The sequence below is a fragment of the Mauremys mutica genome, chromosome 5, assembly GCF_020497125.1.
Source record: "Mauremys mutica isolate MM-2020 ecotype Southern chromosome 5, ASM2049712v1, whole genome shotgun sequence".
NCBI classification, from domain to species: Eukaryota; Metazoa; Chordata; order Testudines; family Geoemydidae; genus Mauremys; species Mauremys mutica.
In genome coordinates, this window is record NC_059076.1 from 138,542,964 (window position 1) to 138,561,251 (window position 18,288).

Consider the following 18,288-nt stretch of genomic DNA (forward strand, 5'->3'; position numbering starts at 1 on the left):
CTGCTTTCCCCTGACCCCAAAAGCATTTTTGCAAAGTCCTTGTTTGCAAGCCGGTCCTGGTTTCATCCCCCACCCCCGTAGCCCACGGTCCTGCTTGAAATGAACATTTTCTGCATGCAGGGCTGCCCAGCAGGGGCAAGGGGCAGATTTCAAACACAGGACCCAAGGCAAAGGCCTGGGGGTCATAGGACCAGTCAGGTTTGGCCTGGCCCTGCCTTTATCTCCATCTAGGGGCAGGCCAAACCTGTGTGGTGCTGCATCCTCCTTTGACCACTTGAAACAGGGGTGGGAGAGAAAGGTCTTTGACTGGAGGTGCCCCCGGCTCAATTTCCCAAACTACATTCCCCATGATGCATTAGTTCTAAATTACATTGCCCATCGCGCCTCACCAGGCTGAGACTACATTTCCCATGAGATCTTGCTCCCAGCCCGCTAAAACTACATTTCCCATCATGCCTCTCGTCTGAGGGGAAAAAACTCCATCCCCCAGCATGCCCCGCGGGGGCTGCGGTTGGCCGCGTCCAATAGCAGCGGCGGCGAGGCGAGGGGCCGGACCCGGCGGCGGAGGAGGCCGTTTAAAGTGGTGGCGCTTGCGGGGCGTGAGGGGAATGGCGGAGCCGGCGGAGTACCCCCCTTTCCAGCTGGGGAAGCCCCGCTTCGAGCAGGTACGGCCGCCATTTTGCGCGCGTGAGGGGCGGGGCCGTGTCGGGGTGTCTCGAGACGAGGAGGGGGTGGGGGGAAGGGTTGTCAGGGGCGCCCCGTGCCGGGACGAGGAGCTGCCGGTGGGGACGGCCGCCTCCCTCTGCCGGCTTCATCCCGAGCCGCGCGCTGATTGGCGGGTGACCTCCACTCTTATTGGTTCTCCGCGCTGTCACTCACTGCCGCTGCGCCCCGCCCCCTCCGTGGCTCCGCAGCGGGGTTTGTGGCTGCGGGAGGCGGAGCGTGCGCGGGTTCGAGCCCCCGCGTGGGCTGGGATACACGCGGCCGGGGCTGCGGCGGGAAGAGGCGCCGCCTCTCGGCCCTGCGTGGGAAGCAGAATCGCCGCCTGCCGCTCCGCTGCGGTGGGGCGGGGAACAGCTGCCTGCGGAGATAACAGGCATCCCCCGTGCCCCGGCGTGCGTGGGCCAGCCCTGTCACACCCCCTGGCGCCGGGTGTGAGGGCACAGCAACACGGGCTTGTCAGGGGGCGAGGGGGGACCCAGGCGCCGCACCCCGCCGGTGCCTTTCTTCCCCTGGGAAAGGCGGCAGTGGCGGCTCATAATTTCATTCTCCATAAAGGAGCTTCTGAGTCCCATATAGGGGAGAACAACTTTGAGATGTATCGGGCTTCTCTGCTGCATCAGGGACGAGAATCAGGTTATTTTGAAAGGCGGAAACACATTTCACAGCTTATCGTACTTTTTTTTTTTTTAAATATGGAGGAAGTTCATAAAAGTAAATACTGGGTGTAATAAAAATCCGCTTATGCACAAATTTCTATACAAGGCCGTTAATTACACAACAGTGAGGCTTTTCCGTTAAGGAGTGGATTGTTATAGAATGTAATTGTTTTATTTTTCCCACATGACTAAAACACACTTCTTTGCTAAAACGTTTGCCAGTGTTTCCGTGTGATCGTTCTGTTCATTTCTTTATTTTTATATTGCATGGGTTGAAGTTCAACACAGCTGTGCAATGGGCTGTGTATGCAGAGGGAGGTTAGTTGGGAAATTGCCAACCAGTGCGCTAGCACTGACACAACTGCAGTGGTGGGAGCAGTAGTGTCAATAGATAGGGCACAGGCATCTTCATCATCATGTCAGCTATCTCTGCCCAGAGCAGGTCTAGAAAACGTGATAAAATTGCTGACAACTTGTCTGCACTAGGTGTTCCACCTGCAGCTGCATCAGCATAAAAGAGAGGAAACTTCCTTAGGGAGCCTAGTGAGGGCAAGACCTGATATGATGAACATTCTGCAGAGTTTTCTGGATTCTCTCTCCAGGAAGGGTAGGGAAGAATTTTGATCCCACCTAAAATAACTACTTGTAACTACTCTGAAGTAGCTTCTCTTGTCCATTGACTCAAATGGCCATTTAACAGTCTAATTACTTACTTGCTTCAGAGTAGCAGCCGTGTTAGTCTGTATCCACAAAAAGAACAGGAGTACTTGTGGCACCTTAGAGGCTAAATTTGTTAGTCTCTAAGGTGCCACAAGTACTCCTGTTCTTTTTACTTACTTGCATGATCCCTGTTATGGTTTGTCAAATAAAGGATTTATGTCTAAAAGTGCTTTCTTTCTGTATGTGTGCGATATTGTAACTGCTCCAGAGACTACACGAGTTAGGTAAATACTGGTGGTTAGGAAACTTGTAGATGTGCACAGTAGACTTTGGTTTGGTCAACATGCCTTTCCTTTTGAAATTTTCATATCTAAGCAGAGAGAGTGAGTTAGGTCTAATGCTGACAGAGATCGTTGCCTGAAATGAAATGTAGAGTCATGAAAACAGAGTGCAAGTTTTGAAGCTGTTCGGCCCCCAATTCCGGTCTATGTTCTGGTTGCTCCTGCATTAAGAGATTGTGGGGCTTTTGTTGTGTGGACCATTCTTGGCCATGGCTTGGCCCACAAAGAACTTGCCCAAATCTTGTCCAGTGAAATATAACCACATACTCTAGTTCTTTGGGATGGTAGCAGTTTATGTAATCTGCTACGATGATTGCTGGTTTCTTTCACTGAAGTGAACATGAGAGCACTGGACCGAGATGACAGAACTGGTTTTCAATTCATGTGCTTCTAGCTAACAATCGAAAAGTTAATCACAAGAGTTTGCTTGTTAATGTGATTCCTCCATCCCTCCTCCCTTCCCACACCAGATTATTGGGAATTTGTCATAAAGGCCATAAGGCTTCCAAGGAGACGTTTTCACTATCCTGCTGAGATCTGGACAGGATCACAGTGTGACAGCAAAGTTGCCAGCCAGTTGACTTGCTAATTGTAGATGGCAGCTTCCCTGGAACTAAGGCAGCCTATCTGTTGTTGGAGACTCAGAGACATAATGTAAAGTTTAGTTGCTTGCTGCCAAAATTTGGGAGGCAAACCTACCTTACTACTTACCTGTCTATCTACTGAAGGAAGGGTGGGCTTGTGGTTAAGGCACTGGACAGGGAGTCAGGAGACTTGGGGAAGTACAGTGAGAAATAATGTGCGAGGGGCTATTTAATTGTGCTAATCACCTGCTTGTAAGTCAAGGGATGTTCAAATTGACCAGACAGAGCTCTTTAACTGGACAGAAGGAGGATACACTATACAGTCAACACAGATGATATTAGGCAGGCTTGGCAGGGCGTCAGGCACAGACCCTGGAGCATTTTGTTCATTAAGGAGTGATCATCATTAGTAAAAATGTATAAAAAAATGGGGGGGGAGGGAAATAAATCTGGAATGAGTAGGCCAGGATGTTAACAATCACATACACATTTTAATATGTCTGTCCAGGTTGTGGGTCTCTTCCACGTCCCAGAGGACAAGCTACTATATCAGCAAAAGTTCTGTGACAACTAGACAGAGACCGAGCTTTGAATAGGAATGTAGACTTCTCTCATTGCTAAGTGACTAGGCCTTTCCCCCAGTGTTTCCTATTCATCTTGCTAACCAGTGGAGTTCCATGAACTGGAACAACAGTAAGAGCACGAATGCAGACCAGATGCTATTGCTTTAACCACCATGTCGAATAATCCTGCTTAGAGTGGATCTAGATAGATGACATGAAGGTTAAAAATGCGGGCAGCATGTCTACATTAGTGCTTCCATTGCATCAGCAAGGGGAAATTCTAGGGGGAAAGGAAAGGTCTAGTGTGTTGGAGTTCCCTCCAGTTCAGCATCAGCTGGTGGGGTTGCTGCTCATGTTATCCCCTGTTGTGAAGTTAGAGGACTAAAACTTAAGTTGACCCAGCTACTTTGCTCAGGGATGTAGTTAAGCTGACCTAAGCCCCAGTGTAGACATCGTTAGCAACCGCCTCTTGGGGTGGGGTGGATTTACTACAGCAAAAGAAAAACCCTTTCTGTCGCTGTAGCAAGTGTCTACACTATAGTGGCATTGCTGCAATGCGGCCACTGTGTGCTAGTAGTGTAGACATACTCTCAGTTTCCAGGGCAATCATGGTACTTTTCACCAGGACTAAATTAACGTGGTAAACCTAGGGAGGGAATTAATGTATCTTAAAAAGCAAACAGTCTTTTTATATCAACTGTTCAATGAAATCCCCTCTCCTTCCCCCTGCTTTCCCCTCAGCCCCCTGGTACTGACCAAAGGAGTGTGTGTTCCCAAATTCTTCATTTATTGTCATTCACTGCTGTGTTACATTTGGACTGTCTAGGAGATCCTTGGTGTAGGGATCTGATTGATAAGGCACTTATACCTTTACTTGTTTTATAACACACCAGGGAGACTTATGGTGCTGTCTAAATTCTAATAATAATACTTTCAGATCACATTGTTTTGTTTCTTCATGGAAATGATGGCTAGAAACAATCCTGTGGCCCTTTAAGAGGAGATCTGAGTCAAACAAGGGCTGTGAAAAATTCAGTTGAGCTATATTAAGAATCTTTGTCCTTGAGGAGAAAAGAAAGGAATAGCTGCCTGCTAGGAACAAAACCTTGGAGAGAAAAACTTGCATTTCGTGGGGATTGGTTTATGTGAGGTAAGATGGTTTCACTCTCCCTGTTGTTTCCCAGAGCCCAGAGAAAGTGATTTATCACAACATTTAGGACTTCTTATTGAAAATATCCATGCCCACTGGTACAATTGTAAATGATGAAATCTGCCTCATTTCCCCTGAATCACTTACTGTACACTTCAGCTGCTTTCCTCAGGATTGTGAACGTTTCTCAGCCAAGTCTCTCATTGGGATGGTTTCCGGGGTACCCAGGACTTGAATCACCTTGTTACCCCTCTGCATTCAGAATGAAGGAGACTTGCTTGTTCTTAACTGGGTATTAGCTCCGTGACACCCCCAACCTGTTAGCTGAGAGCAGAGTGCTTGGGTGGCTATACTAGCCCTTACCTTGCCTTGCAGTGTAAAAATAGCGCACCCCGGTCCCTGAGTCTCTTTGAACACTCACAGAAATACCAGGTCCGCTGACCCCAAGAGAACAGTGCACACATCAGTTTGTATGATTCAGCACAGGATCAGCTCCTTGCTTAATACCACAGCACGGAGATATATTTATAGTGAAAACAACAAGAAGTCCATTATCAAAGAGTCAAGAGATAATGAGTAAGGGTAATGGAAACAAAAGGTTACATATAAAACAGAATCATAATATGCTTTCTAGAGACTAAACTTAACTGTTAGGTTAGCTTCCTGTCTAATGAAGTTTATCTCACCCAAAGCCTTTGCCAGCATTTTCAGCCAGGCTGGTTGAGATCCCATTTTCATGCACTGCCCATGTACTTCCTAGATGCAAGAGGATGGGGTGTTGTCTTTGTTCCCCAAATAGAGTCCAGCGAACCTTTGAAGTGTATTTCCTGATAAGTGTATCTCTTTCCACGCTGTGCTCTTCCCTGTTGACTTCATGTCTCTGTATGTAAACATGCTTCCCTTGTGTTAGCTTGCAGTGCTTAATTTACATTGCGACAGAGAGGCTGGTGAATAAACAACTTTTATCTGTCAGGAAATCTGTTTGTCCACCTCTGCTGGAATACAGAATCTAAGAACATGTTTTCAGTATCCATACATAACTCCTTACATAGTATCTGTACATATGTTTCACAACAATATTAACGACCAGTGTGAGTCTGGCTTTCATCTGAAACCCCATGTGACATTCTTTGGTGAGCCAGAATGTACATACAAGAATCAGGATATTCTTGTAACCCCTTGCTGAATGGCATTAAAAGCATCTCGGGTCACACATACATTTTTTATTTCTTAGTTGACTTCAAATCAAGGTTATTTGGCCTCTTTGGCAAAAGAAGCTTATTTTTGGGATAGATGAAGCAATACAGAAATTACAGAATATTGAGAGAAAGAGACTTTCTGCATGATCTAGAATCATCTCCTACTTGTTAGGGAAACTCACAATGAATTGAAGCCACGTCCGGGCTTCCCCGGTGCTAGAGAGTTCCCCTTTCTCCTTGTAGGATTGAAACACAGTAAGTGATAGACCTGAAACATTAGGGACAGACAAGCTTATCCTGATTTTACATAGCTGCTGTTCTTTGCGAAGTTAATTAATTTGCCCCTATCAAAACAGATGTGGAGACGTGCTTGGCAAGGTTTTAGAGAAGGTGTAGATCTTTTGCCAAGCAGAAGAAACTGGGGGCTGTCAAACACATTATGTGAATGGTCAGTTCCTACTCAGGCTGCCTAAATGAACACTTTCCATTTTGAAAGTGTTCAGCTAATGAGGGCCTTCTGCCTGCTCTAGGGCTCCTTAAGAGCCACTGAGGGAAGAGGTCCTCTTCAAGGACCACCTTGACTTGTTTTAAAACCCTCTGCCATGAAACGTGTTTGGCTGTCAAGCTGCTTTGCTTTGTGTGCACCTGAGCCCCCATCTTCACTGGCCAAAGGACCACACTTAAAACCATGTTTAAACACAGTTCAAACTTGAGTGGAGCAAAATCGGTATCTGCGAGGGGGTGTGTGTGTGTGTGTGTGCGCATGCGCGCGCAGGGCCAAAGGATGTTAATCCCATGTTTCAAAACTACCAACTTGGCCTGGATTTATACCAGAGAGCAAGAGATGAAAGGCTATCTGGCCTTGTCTTACACCATTTTAGTTAAATTAGTTCAGCTTCCCACGTGGACACTCTTATTTTGGGTTACTGGCATAATTTGTTTTATCTCAAACTTCTTCCTAATCTATTGAAACTAAACTGAAATAAGTCTTGCTGAAACCAGAATAAACATGTCCACTCAGCCTTCTGCACTGTTTTAATTAAATCACTTTAAAATGATACCTTACATTAAACTGGTACAACTCTGCAGGTAGGCAAGCCCTGTCTTCCATTACCAATCCTCTGAGCTGTCCAGTTCCCCACAAGTTTGTTTACAGTGCATATAGTTTAAGAAATGTCAGTCTTCACTTTCATTTAAATTTAAGATGACAGTCAAATGTTACAGTTGCCTGTTAACCTCCTCTCCTCTTCCTGAATTTCCTGAGCCTGTAAGAAGTATTTTCATTCTTGTACTTATCTTGAAGTCAGCTGGATCTCGCATGGCCTACAGCACAGTGATTTAATTGAAATGGAGCTATAATGTACGCTCTTGCTCCCTATGAATTGCTGTGCTATATAGAGGACTTAATATTCCTAGCCACTTTTCAGAACTAAACCCTGCTTTCAGGCTGGTGAGAACTGGTACCAAAATAGCCTCGATTAATCACAGCAAATTTGTGTTGTTCAGTTTTCTTCCAGTGAACTGTTTACTACAACAGCTGTTAAAAGACTCAGATGGGAAACAGAGGCTGTAGGCACACTTTTATGGTACCTGATGCCAGCTGAAGGTCAAGTACATTTCCAAGTGTCTTGCTTTTTAAACTCTACTCCTTATGTAAAAATATGGAAGAAATATCTAGGCAGTCATTTCCTAAGGAATCTGCCAGCCAGAACTTTAGGCCCTTGGAAATAATCCTATTAATAAAATAAACATCTTGTATTTTTGGTTAAAGATATTCTCTAGCTGACTGTGGAGTGTTTGGGAAGCAGTCAGAATGGAGAAGGACACCAAACCCCTATCATTCTGTTGCAGCAGACTCCATTAGATAAAATTTCTAACTCTGCGCTATCCCTCCCTCCTTGCAGAATATGCAGATGGACTCTGCAAGATTGGCAGAGGAGGTTCACGCCTGTGCTTCCACAGGCAGTTCATCCCTAGTAGAGCTGGCAGGAACAGAGTGAAACAGACAGGGACTGTCCTCATCAGTTTCACTCTGCTCCTTGAGGTGCCACTACGGGTGTCTCCTATCTGCAGGTGGTGCAATATACTCCAGACCTCTTGAGCTTCAGGAGTTACTCTGTAGGAACTGGAAAAAACATAGAATACAAGGGGAAGTTGCCTCTATTGTCTAGTCAGCACATTAGAGTTCAAACTTGAGCATGCACTTTCATCTGAGTTATGAGATGTTGGGATTGCAGCAGAAAGGCTAAAAGTACCATGCAGCCCCATTTCTGGTTGTCTGTAGGCACAACATCTTATCCAAATGCAACCCCTGGAGGATCAGAGAAGAAGGGGAGGGAATCTTGAATTAAAAGGGGGGCAGAGAGCGTAAGAAATAGGGAGATGTGGAGGAAGCGATAAACGTACATGATCTAGTGGTGAAGAGGCGAAAAAGTAGAGTCAAGTGGAGGATACAGTGGAGCTGTGAATAGTGTATGGTTAATGGGGAGATTCCGTTAATGAGTTTTCATAACTAGAGTTAATTGGATGGGTATCTGAGAGAAACACAAAAATCAAACCACCTCTTATAAGTTTTGGAATCTGTCAAAATAGTGGGGAAGAAAGTGCGTTTGCAGAGAGCCGGGGGAGAGGCAGTAATGAGTGAGGCCTGAATAACTGATGCACAAGCAATGCCTCCTGCTTAGCACATGTAGGGTCTGAGGCCATGTCTACACTACAGATCCTATGCCGACAGAGCCCCCTAGTGTAGAAGCAATGTAAACCCCCAAGAGTCAGTCTGCTGGAAAACATCTCCAAAGGACGCCAGCTATGCCAGCAGAAGCACACTTCTGTTGACATAATTGCGTCTACACTGGGGGTTTTGAAGGCACAGCTATGTTCGCTGTGGGAGATGATATTTTTTTTCCCTACCACACTCCTGACCTGTGTAGCTAGGCTGTCATAATTTTGTAGCATAGATCAGGCCTGAGGCTTCTCTCTTCTTTTATGTGGCAGCAGGAGCCCCTTCTTTTGGGCCATGTTGTGTGCTAGCATTTTCACGCTGTCTAGCTTTAAAAGTGTTGTTAGGATTCGCTCTTGGCTTTTCCTGCTGTTCATTGGTTGCCAGGAGGGCAGTGGCATATTTCCATAAGGGGCCTTTCACTTTCCCAAGGACTCCGCATCGAAGATACTAGAGTAACCGTTTAGCTCATTAGCAACACTGATTAATCAACAGCCCCCATTATTATTATTGTTTATTATTTTTATTGTATTATTTGATCAGAGTTCCCAGAGGCCTAGTCTTCTCACTGGTAAAAATGGTGTCACAGCTTGAATGACCAATCCCAAATTACTAGTAGGTTTTTAGTTAATGTGGTGGGAAGACTAAGGGAAATTTGTTGAAAAATATGTCTGATGTGCTTTGTCTCAAGTAAATGTGTTAAAATGATTTGCTTTATTAATGTCAATGTTTGAAGAGTCTGATAGGAAGATTAAGAGGAACAGTATTAGATAGTTTACATACTTGGGCCCAAACTGAAAAGCTGATCACAATAAAACCAGCAATATATTTTAAAAGTTCTGCTGTTGGAACTAATTTGACCACTGAACCTGTTTACAGATACAAAACTAAACAGATACCACTACCAATTGTGGCCTATGTCTATGGATCCAATCAAATTAATACCACACTTGCCATCCGAATGCAGCCAAAGGTCTCTTTGACTTAAGTGGGAGCTTTGGCTGCTCAAAAGCTGCAGCATCGAAGCCTTAATAAATGACTGAGAAAAGGCATTGTTTTCTTTATGAGATGCAGTGTCTTGTTTAATTGTGAATAAAAGTGATGGCAAAGTGTTGCATCATTCAGTGAACGCTGTATGGCAAGTAAGCAGTGTTAAATGTCAATGTATAATTAAAAGCAAAGGTGTTTAGGAGCTGTTTGGCTGGAATCTTCATAACTCTATTAGAAATTGTGGCGGAACCTTTTCTATTTCCAAAAATGCCTGAGACTCTCTTTGACTACCACAGATCAACAAAACTGGTTTTTAATCTTCAAAATGCCCTACAACTTCTCAGCTGCTTATCCCTTAGCTTGTCATGCAGTTCTCTAGGGGCCATGGAAAGGCGCTCAGGGCAATAGGGGGAAGGAAGTAGTGGGGCCTGTGGGCATGATGGGAAGAACAGGGGAGTGGGTGGAGGCATCAGGGGGCAGCGGGGGATCTGTGGAGGACGGGGGAGGGAGCAGGGCCGGGGCACAACAAAGAACTGTACATTATTTTTATTATTGAGTCTGCAAAAACCCTCTACATAAATCAACTACAATGATTTGGACATGTATATGTGTATATTTATTTGTTTTTCCTAAAGTCGGTTAAGTATTGTAGGAAAATTTGTCAGAATGGCCACCAGCAAGAGTTGGTGGCCGCATTCTGAGGCCACCAAAATTTTTGTTGTGAGAACCCTGGTTTCAAGTGTGGGGGCACTTTAAGTGTTGTCTTAGCAAAGTTGCTGCTCCCAGATGATGATAGACCTCTGACTTTCTTTCAGACCACTGTCAGCACTGTGTCGCAACTTCCATCTGTACGGTTTTCCAGTATAACCGTATTAAGCCTCAGAAGAGTCTGTGTAGTAGAAAAGGACTGTCTTCATATTAAACATGGGGAAACGGAGGCATGGAGAAATAAAGTGATTTTTCCCAAAGCCTTTGGCCATAGAACTTAGGCCTGGGAGTTAGAATTCCTTTCCTCTAACCTGACCAACACCATGCTTCTTCTCATGTTGCTTCTCTGTCCAAAGCCAAGTTTTATTTTTATGAAAAAATATAATTTTTTGAAGCATTTTGGTTGTTTGTGAAAGAGCCAAGCTCGCGTGTGTGTGAGAGGGAGAGAATCAGGAGAGAGGAGGAAGTGTTTTTCACCAATGACAATTTTTTTTTTCAGATGCCTGATTAACAAAGCTGCTCTTTAAAAACTTGGCCTGGACGTGGGAGTGAATGAGGTTTAGTGCTGTTGTCTTGTTTGAAGAAATGTGGTTTAGAGACAGCAGAGTGAAATGTTTGCTAATAACATAGCTTGTACTTGCAGTACATGACTATCCCCAGCTTTAACAAGGCATTGACGTGGGAGGTGATTGAAATTAACGTCTGTGTGCAAACCAGGCCAGTAGCCATAGGTCCCACATTACTTCATTAGGAAAGATTAATTGCCATAAACCTGTGGCTGATCCTATTTGTTGGAAACCCACATCCCCAAATAATAGGAAATTCATGACAATTAGGGCTTGTCTACACTACAGGTTACGTCGGTATAACTTATGTCTCTCAGGGTTGTGAATAAGCCACCCTCCTGAGTGACGTCAGTTACACCGATTTAAGCACCGGTGTGGACAGCGCTGTGTTGGTAGGAGAGCTGCTCCTGCTGACATAGCTACTGCCTCTCGTGGAGGTGGTTTTATTATGCCGCCAGGAGAGCTCTCTCCATCGGCATAGAGTGTCTTCACCAGAGGCATTGGAGCTGTGCCGCTGTAGCATTTCTAGTGTAGACTAGCTCTCAGTCTCTGTTTTGGGCCTTAGCCCAGGACAGCAGAGCCGTTGCCCTCTCATTGCCTGTGCCTTTTGTCAAGGAAGACATGGACTGGATTATCCCCCTCAGATCATTCAGAAGAGGGAATGAAAGATGCAGGAAAAACCACTCAAACAATCAGTCATCTGTCAGAGGGAGAGCATCTGATTTCGGGAAGCGTGTGTGCATTTTGGGGGTGGGGCTGTACGTAGCCTCATCCCGTGGCAAGCCCCGAGGCAATGCCTCCAGGAATCAATGATGTTTGTGTCAGCATTTATTCTAACTGGCTCCCAGTGCAGACCTTTTGAGTCTCTTCAGGATTGTGGGTGTCTGTGGCACAGGAGCAGGTCGGAAGGCAGGGGCAGCCTGACTCCTTGGGGGTTACCCTCTGTAGAGGCAGGAAGAGCAGTAGACTTTCCCTAGAGATCTTGGGAATTCCATTAAGTTGGAGAGCTTCCCCCTTCAAGGACTGCAGAAATTTCTGCTTAATTCTGGCTCCCCAGCCCCCTTTCTCTCTAAATAATGTAGGAAGGCACAATTCTTTAACAATAGAAGGGATTGCCTGCAGCTCTGCTCTGATGCATTTTCATTCCTTATTTTAAATATAGATTAGGAACCATTCAGGTTAGGATACTCTGACAGGAATTAGCTTCAAACAGATGGGCCTAAAGCCTCCAGAATCTGAGGATCTGACCATTAGGATGTTCGCTGCTTACATGAACCAAATGGAGATGATGACCCCAGGCCAATGGGTCCATTTTGGAGCAAGGGAAACAAATCTACCAGAGACTATTCTGTCCTCCTTCCGTAGACACAGGATTTTTGTCTCTTGTACTTTGTTATACAATAAAATCATATGTTTCATAACAATTCTTAGTATTGGATGATACAAATGTTAACCAGCAAGCACCGAAGGGCTTGATTCTCCGTCTTGCACGTTGTGTCCTCGTTACAACTTCACAAAGTAGGTGTAAAACACTACCAGTCTGATCTGATAGCATTTCACTTCACACTTACTTTGCACAGGTGTAAATAACAACACAAACTGCAAGGCGAAGGAGAGGTCAGGTCCAGATACCTCCCCTGATCGTGTTTGAATCTTGACAGGAAAAAAACAGGAGTACTGGTGGCACCTTAAAGACTAACAAATTTATTTTAGCATGAGCTTTCGTGAGCTAAAGCATCCGAAGAAGTGAGCTTTAGCTCACGAAAGCTCATGCTAAAATAAATTTGTTAGTCTTTAAGGTGCCACAAGTACTCCTGTTTTTTTTTTTGAATCTTGAGGCTCTTCTGGATGTCTCTATTGCTTGTTAAAGTTTTGTTTGATAAAACCAAAAGGAGGGGCAGTGGGGAAAAAGTAGGAGACCACAAAGTGGGAGCCTTCAGGATAACATAATGTGAGTGTGAGAGAGCAAGAGCCACGCATGATAGATGTTAGTCGTGTCAGTTAATCCACTACTGCAAAGCACTTCTACTATGGTGATGAGGGTGTCTAAGAACCTATATAGACTTTAAAATAAAGTTAATGTTGTAAAGTCTAAGCACTCTACAATTAGGAAATGCTAGAATTAATGTTGCCTCTGCAACTTTAATTTGCCCCTCTCGTGCGTGTGTCTTACAATACTTTTTAACTACGTGGTCATAATCTATTTTTCCACAGCACTCTTGTCTCATTCAGTGCACAGGATAGGTGGTGCTCCCTTAACGAGCAGCTATTCAATATTTTGTTTTATCCTAAATGGTCAGTGGGTGGCCCTGGGCCTTATTTGCTGCGTACTATTCAAACCCTGCTCTGAAAACAGAAATATTAACTTCATCATGGGCTCTTATACGGTGCTCATCATGGTAGCCTCCAAGTGCTTCCTAAACAATGAATTTATCTTCAAACCACCCTTCTGAGGTGAGGTGGCGTTATTTGTTTTACAGATGGGGAACTGAGGCACAGAGAGATTAAGGTCAAACGTGCCCATTAATTTTGGGTGCCCAATTTGTGATATCTATGACCTGATTTCTCCCCCCCCCCCCCCGAGAGTTTAACATTTGATAGCAATTTGTGTTAAGAGCACAGCTCTCATAGACTTAGCTAGGGCACTAAGAGCACAGAAGAGACAGCTTCCCTGCTTTCAGTTTTTGTGCTTAGCAGCACTACAGCAGCCCATAGCAGATGGGGTGTTCAATTACATGAGAGAGTCTTAGTCAGCCCTTGTGGCCCCAGGCTGGAGCAGGCCCAGGGCAGATGGAATGTTTGGAGAATTTATCTGTCCATTTGTAACAACTTTCTACCGAGTATGTGTGAACTGCGATTTTGAGAGGCTTATAACTTGGCTACATGTGGCAGACTTTCATGGGGTTGTCAAAAAGCACATCCCTGACATCAGGGCAAGCTCCCTGCCGTATTTCAAGACCCTGCACCAAAGCCTGGGGGTGCTAGAGCTCCTCATTGAAACTATTGTAAGAATTGTTTAACATGGGTTAAACAGCCTGTTTTCCCCCTACCTCATTCTGAAAAACTGCCGAATTGTTAATCAGTCTGAGGCATACACCTGCCATGGAAAACATCAGTCCAAATGGTTAAAGGTTGGCAAAGTTATGAACAACTGAAAACAGGGTCTTACAGTAAAGTGTCAGGAAACCTGAGCTATAGGCAGCAGCACTAACAGCCCTGCCTCGAATAGAATAGAAAGTAGAGACCAAGCCCAGGAGCCAACTAGACCTTATCCTTCTGTTTCCTCTTTCTTTGGCTTCCTTGACTAAGAGCCGGGGGAGAGCGGGGGGGGGGGAGAGATGGCTGGGAGTTCAGTCTGTCTGCCATTGGGTGCACTTTGGTGAGTAGTTGACTATCTCCTTTAAAGCAAAGGATGTTTCACAGCATACAAACAGAGCAGTGAGATAAAACATAAAATACTCTTGCTAGAAAGTTGCAACATGACACTACTTTATTTCTTAGAATAACACACAAGAACCCAAAAACAGAGAGAGAGAATGCACTCTGCTCCCGACACAGAGAGGTACAACTCATCCCCCTTACACTTAGGGTTGTCAACCCCCCCAGATTGGCAGGGGGTCTCCTGGAATTGGCCTCAATTTCCCGGTGACTATTAAAGGCAATCCAGGAGATTTGAATAGGCCCAAGTCCGGTTGGTGGCACAGCAGGGCTAAGGCAGGCTCCCTACCTGCCCTGGCTCTGTGCGGCTCCAGGAAGTGACCAGCACGTCCCTCTGGCTCCTAGGCACAGGGGCAGGGCAAGGGTGTTTGGGTTTGTGCGATTAGTTAGTTAGCAACCCTGCTTACACTAGGCTGTGTGTCTGCAAACTGCTGAGGACATAAATTGCAGACTTCCCTACAGAACTCCCTACCCTGCAAACAGGACCAGACAACCCCTTCGGGCAGGGGTCTCAAACTCAATTTACCTTAGGGCCAGTGCCAGTCCTCAAATCCTCCCAGCAGCGCCAATGTCACCCAGGCCACCTAGAACCCACCTCTGAAAATTCCACCCCCCCAAAAACTCCACCCGCCTAAGGCTCTGGGACACAGTTTGGGTGGAGGAGGTGGTCTGGGGTAGGGGAATGGGTTGCAGGCTATGGGAAGGAGTTTGGGTGCAGAAGGGGTGAGAGGTTGGGCTCTGGGAGGGAGTTTGGATGGGGGAGGGAGCCTGGGGTGAAGGCTCTGGGATGGAGTTTGGGGGCTGGGGGGAAGTGGAGAGGGGTGCAGGCTCTGGGAGGGAGTTTGGGGGCGGGAGGGGGTATGTGGGGAAGGGATGGGGGTGCAGGCTCTGGGAGGGGGTTGGGGGTGCGGCGCTTGCCTGGGGCTTCAAGGTGGGCCGGGCCAGGGGGTCTCCGTGTGCTTCTGCCCCCAGGCACCATCCCCGCACGTCCCATTGGCTGCAGGGGCACTCAGGGCGGGGGCAGCACACGGGTGTACAGCCCTGCTCCGCCCCGCCCCTAGGCCACAGGGAGGGGCCAGCAGCCACTGGAGCGAGCAGGCAGACGCTGCTCAGCTCCGCTGCGCTGCTGGGGCCCCTGAGGGGGGAGCGCCTGGGGGCGCCAGGTGGGGCCAAGGGAGAGACCCGACCCCAAAACTGCTGGAGCCCTTCAGGCCACATTGGCGAGGCTCGTGGGCTGCAGATGGCCCGCCGGTCGGCAGTTTGAGACCCCGCCTTATGGTTTAAAGTGCCAGCTCATAATTTTAATGCAGTTTTCAATATACCATAACCATGACAACTGTCAGCATCAGGAGCTGCCGAATCATTCAACAAGTGCTGCGTTCTTTGGATACAAGTGCTTCTCAGTGTACTCCTGGAGGAATACTGTGCATGCGCAGAATTTTTGTCTCCTGCATATTTCTTTGCGTCCCTACAGAAAAATAACTTTCTGACGGGGAAGCAAAGGGAAGCCACAAGAGCGGTCATGCGACCCGCCCCAGCAGTGTGTTTCGGGTGCCCAGGGCAGCCAGCAGAGAGGTAGATCACTGTGGGGCAGGAGGTGGGACTGGGAAAGACACAGCTGGTGGCTCCTACCATGTGATGGGCTCAGCTACTAGTCCCTGCTGGCCTGGGGAGGATAGGACTTCCTCTTCCCCTTCGTGGCATTGGGGGCTGAGTCAGACCCACCCTCAGATTTCTCCCCCAGCTGCAGGAAGTTCTGCAAACAACCCCCCAACTTCCTGCACCCATCGCTCCTCAGCTTCAGTGGGAGGGATCCTTGTACAGGGAGCTGCTCCCGCATCCGCCCAACCCGCAGGCATCCAGACCCTCAAGAATTTTGCAAAATTTTTAATTTGGGGGCGCAGAATTTGTAATTTTTTGGTGCAGAATGCCCTCAGGAGTATCAGTGACACCCACTGCAGAGTGCAAGTGACTAGTAATGAGTGTTCAAAGACCAATTCACTCTGTGCCCCTGGAAAATAGTGTTTTTTTTTCTGCAGAGGCGAGCAGAATTAGTGGAGTTCCTCTGTACTGGAGTGAGTCAGAAGAGATGCAGAGGGAATTCCAATATATGTAACCACCAAAGCTGTGCCAATTCTTCACCAAATTCATTTGTTTTAATGTTGTATCCACATGCTTGAGATTTTTCTGTTTGTGTCATTTAGATTATAAATGCTTTGTGTTTGTGTGGCACAAAGGCCTCTAATCCTCATTGGGGCCTTTGAATACTACCATAATATAAATATTTACTGCTAATAATTCATGGTCCAGGAGTGTCTGATAATGAAAAATGTAAGTTAATGCCCAGCTAAAACTTGCTCGCTGTCATCTGAAATAGCACGGTACCAAAATGGCAATTGGTTAGGAAAAGCTTGTGCATCCTGGCGTTCGTTAGTCAAGTTTAGAGTCCTGAAAAACCATTTCAGTCCTTACATGTACTGATCAGGCTCTTCAGATTAGCAAAATCATTATAGACTGCTTCATACAGCATAAGCTCTCCCAGGCAAGGGCCGTGTGTGTGTTCTGTGAAACACCCAGTACTATCACGTTAAAACTTATTTTAGAAAAAACAACAAGAAACTTTAACTGTGTTTCTGATTCACCTGAGATAAATTAAATTCTCTAATTTTTAGTAAATTTACCCCTGGCAGCTCGGATGATGAAAATGGGCACAACCATTTCACGTCCAGGTTCCCATGTGCTAGCACGACACTTCAGTATGCTAGGCCCTGATCTTGCAAAGGACTCGGCAGGTGCAGCAGTGGCAGTGCCCCCACGTCTGTTCCTTTGCAGGATTGGGAGCTCTGGTTGCAAACTTTAGGGGGATGTTTAAAAATATCTTTTCCTCTTTAAATTGTGAAAAATATTTCTGCTGTTCAGTTGTGGAAATAAACTGCATTTTGATGACAGTTTCCTTTAATCTGGCATCCATGTACTTGTTCAGAGCCTCAAAGCTTAGATTGGATGATCTCCTTGTCCACTATAGAGAGCTTATAAAGAAGAGACATCTTGTCAGCTTTTTAGTAAATAGCGTTCCTAGTTACTACTAGTTCTCCAGAGGAAATAACAATAAAATGCCTTTCTGCTTTACAAAGGAACGTCTTGTCTAACTCTCTTTCTTTCTGTCCTCCAGACTTCATTTTATGGCCGATTCAGGCACTTCTTGGACATCGTTGACCCCCGCACTCTTTTTGTTACTGAGGTAATGTATTTACATTGTTTGATCTCTGAGATACTGCTTATTTGATAGATTTGGTTTAAAAGAGAGAAGGAGAGAGAAAGGCTTAAGTGCAAGAGAGTCCACTGATCTAACATTAGCATTGTTTTGAGGGTCCAATTTTGTCAAGTGCAAAGCACGCTCAGTTGCTTTTGACTTCAGTGAGAGTGGAAGGTGCTTTCTACCATTCAGGATGAGGCCATGAAATTCAGAGCCAATTTCCCCTGTGCTTTCAATTAAAGCAGAAGAGCTCACAATAAACATCCCCAAGACCTCCCAGAGATTCTTTAGCAAAAAGGGAAGTCCAGACTTGACATTCCTTATATTTCTAAGTGGAACAACTCCCCCAAACAAACTAACAAAAAACCTCTTCAAGCCTTTACACATCAGAGGAGCAGTAAAGGGCACAAGTCCAAATTAAAAAAATAATAAAATAAAATCTGTTAGAGGTCATTTTGAAGGTTGCTGTGGAAACCTAAAAGTGTGTCTGTACTCTGAGAAATGACTCTTGTACAAATGGCACTATGAAGTTCCTTGTTGATTATCTCTGTGTCTTCAGATGACATTTATTTAGTTTACAGGTAAAAAAACTTTTTCTATTTTCTAACTGACAGTCCCACAAATTCATTCAGGATCTGAAAGTCAACCTGGGTCTTTTCTGGCTTGTGCAGTGTCACCTGAAATAAAGATTCCGCAATTGGAGGTTAGTTAACAATTCTACTCATGCAGCAAGAG

General features: G+C 45.7%; 1 protein-coding gene across 1 annotated transcript in view; it reads left to right on the forward strand.

Moving 5' to 3' along the window:
- Positions 1–535: 535 nt before the first annotated feature.
- The window catches only part of SFXN5 (sideroflexin 5), a 141,558-nt gene continuing 123,805 nt past the window's right edge, over positions 536–18,288 (forward strand). The window contains exons 1-2 of the mRNA XM_045017488.1: positions 536–665; positions 17,470–17,538. Of these exons, the coding sequence (XP_044873423.1) occupies positions 609–665; positions 17,470–17,538 (126 nt within the window). The 5' untranslated portion in view covers positions 536–608. The remainder of the gene's footprint in view (positions 666–17,469; positions 17,539–18,288) is intronic.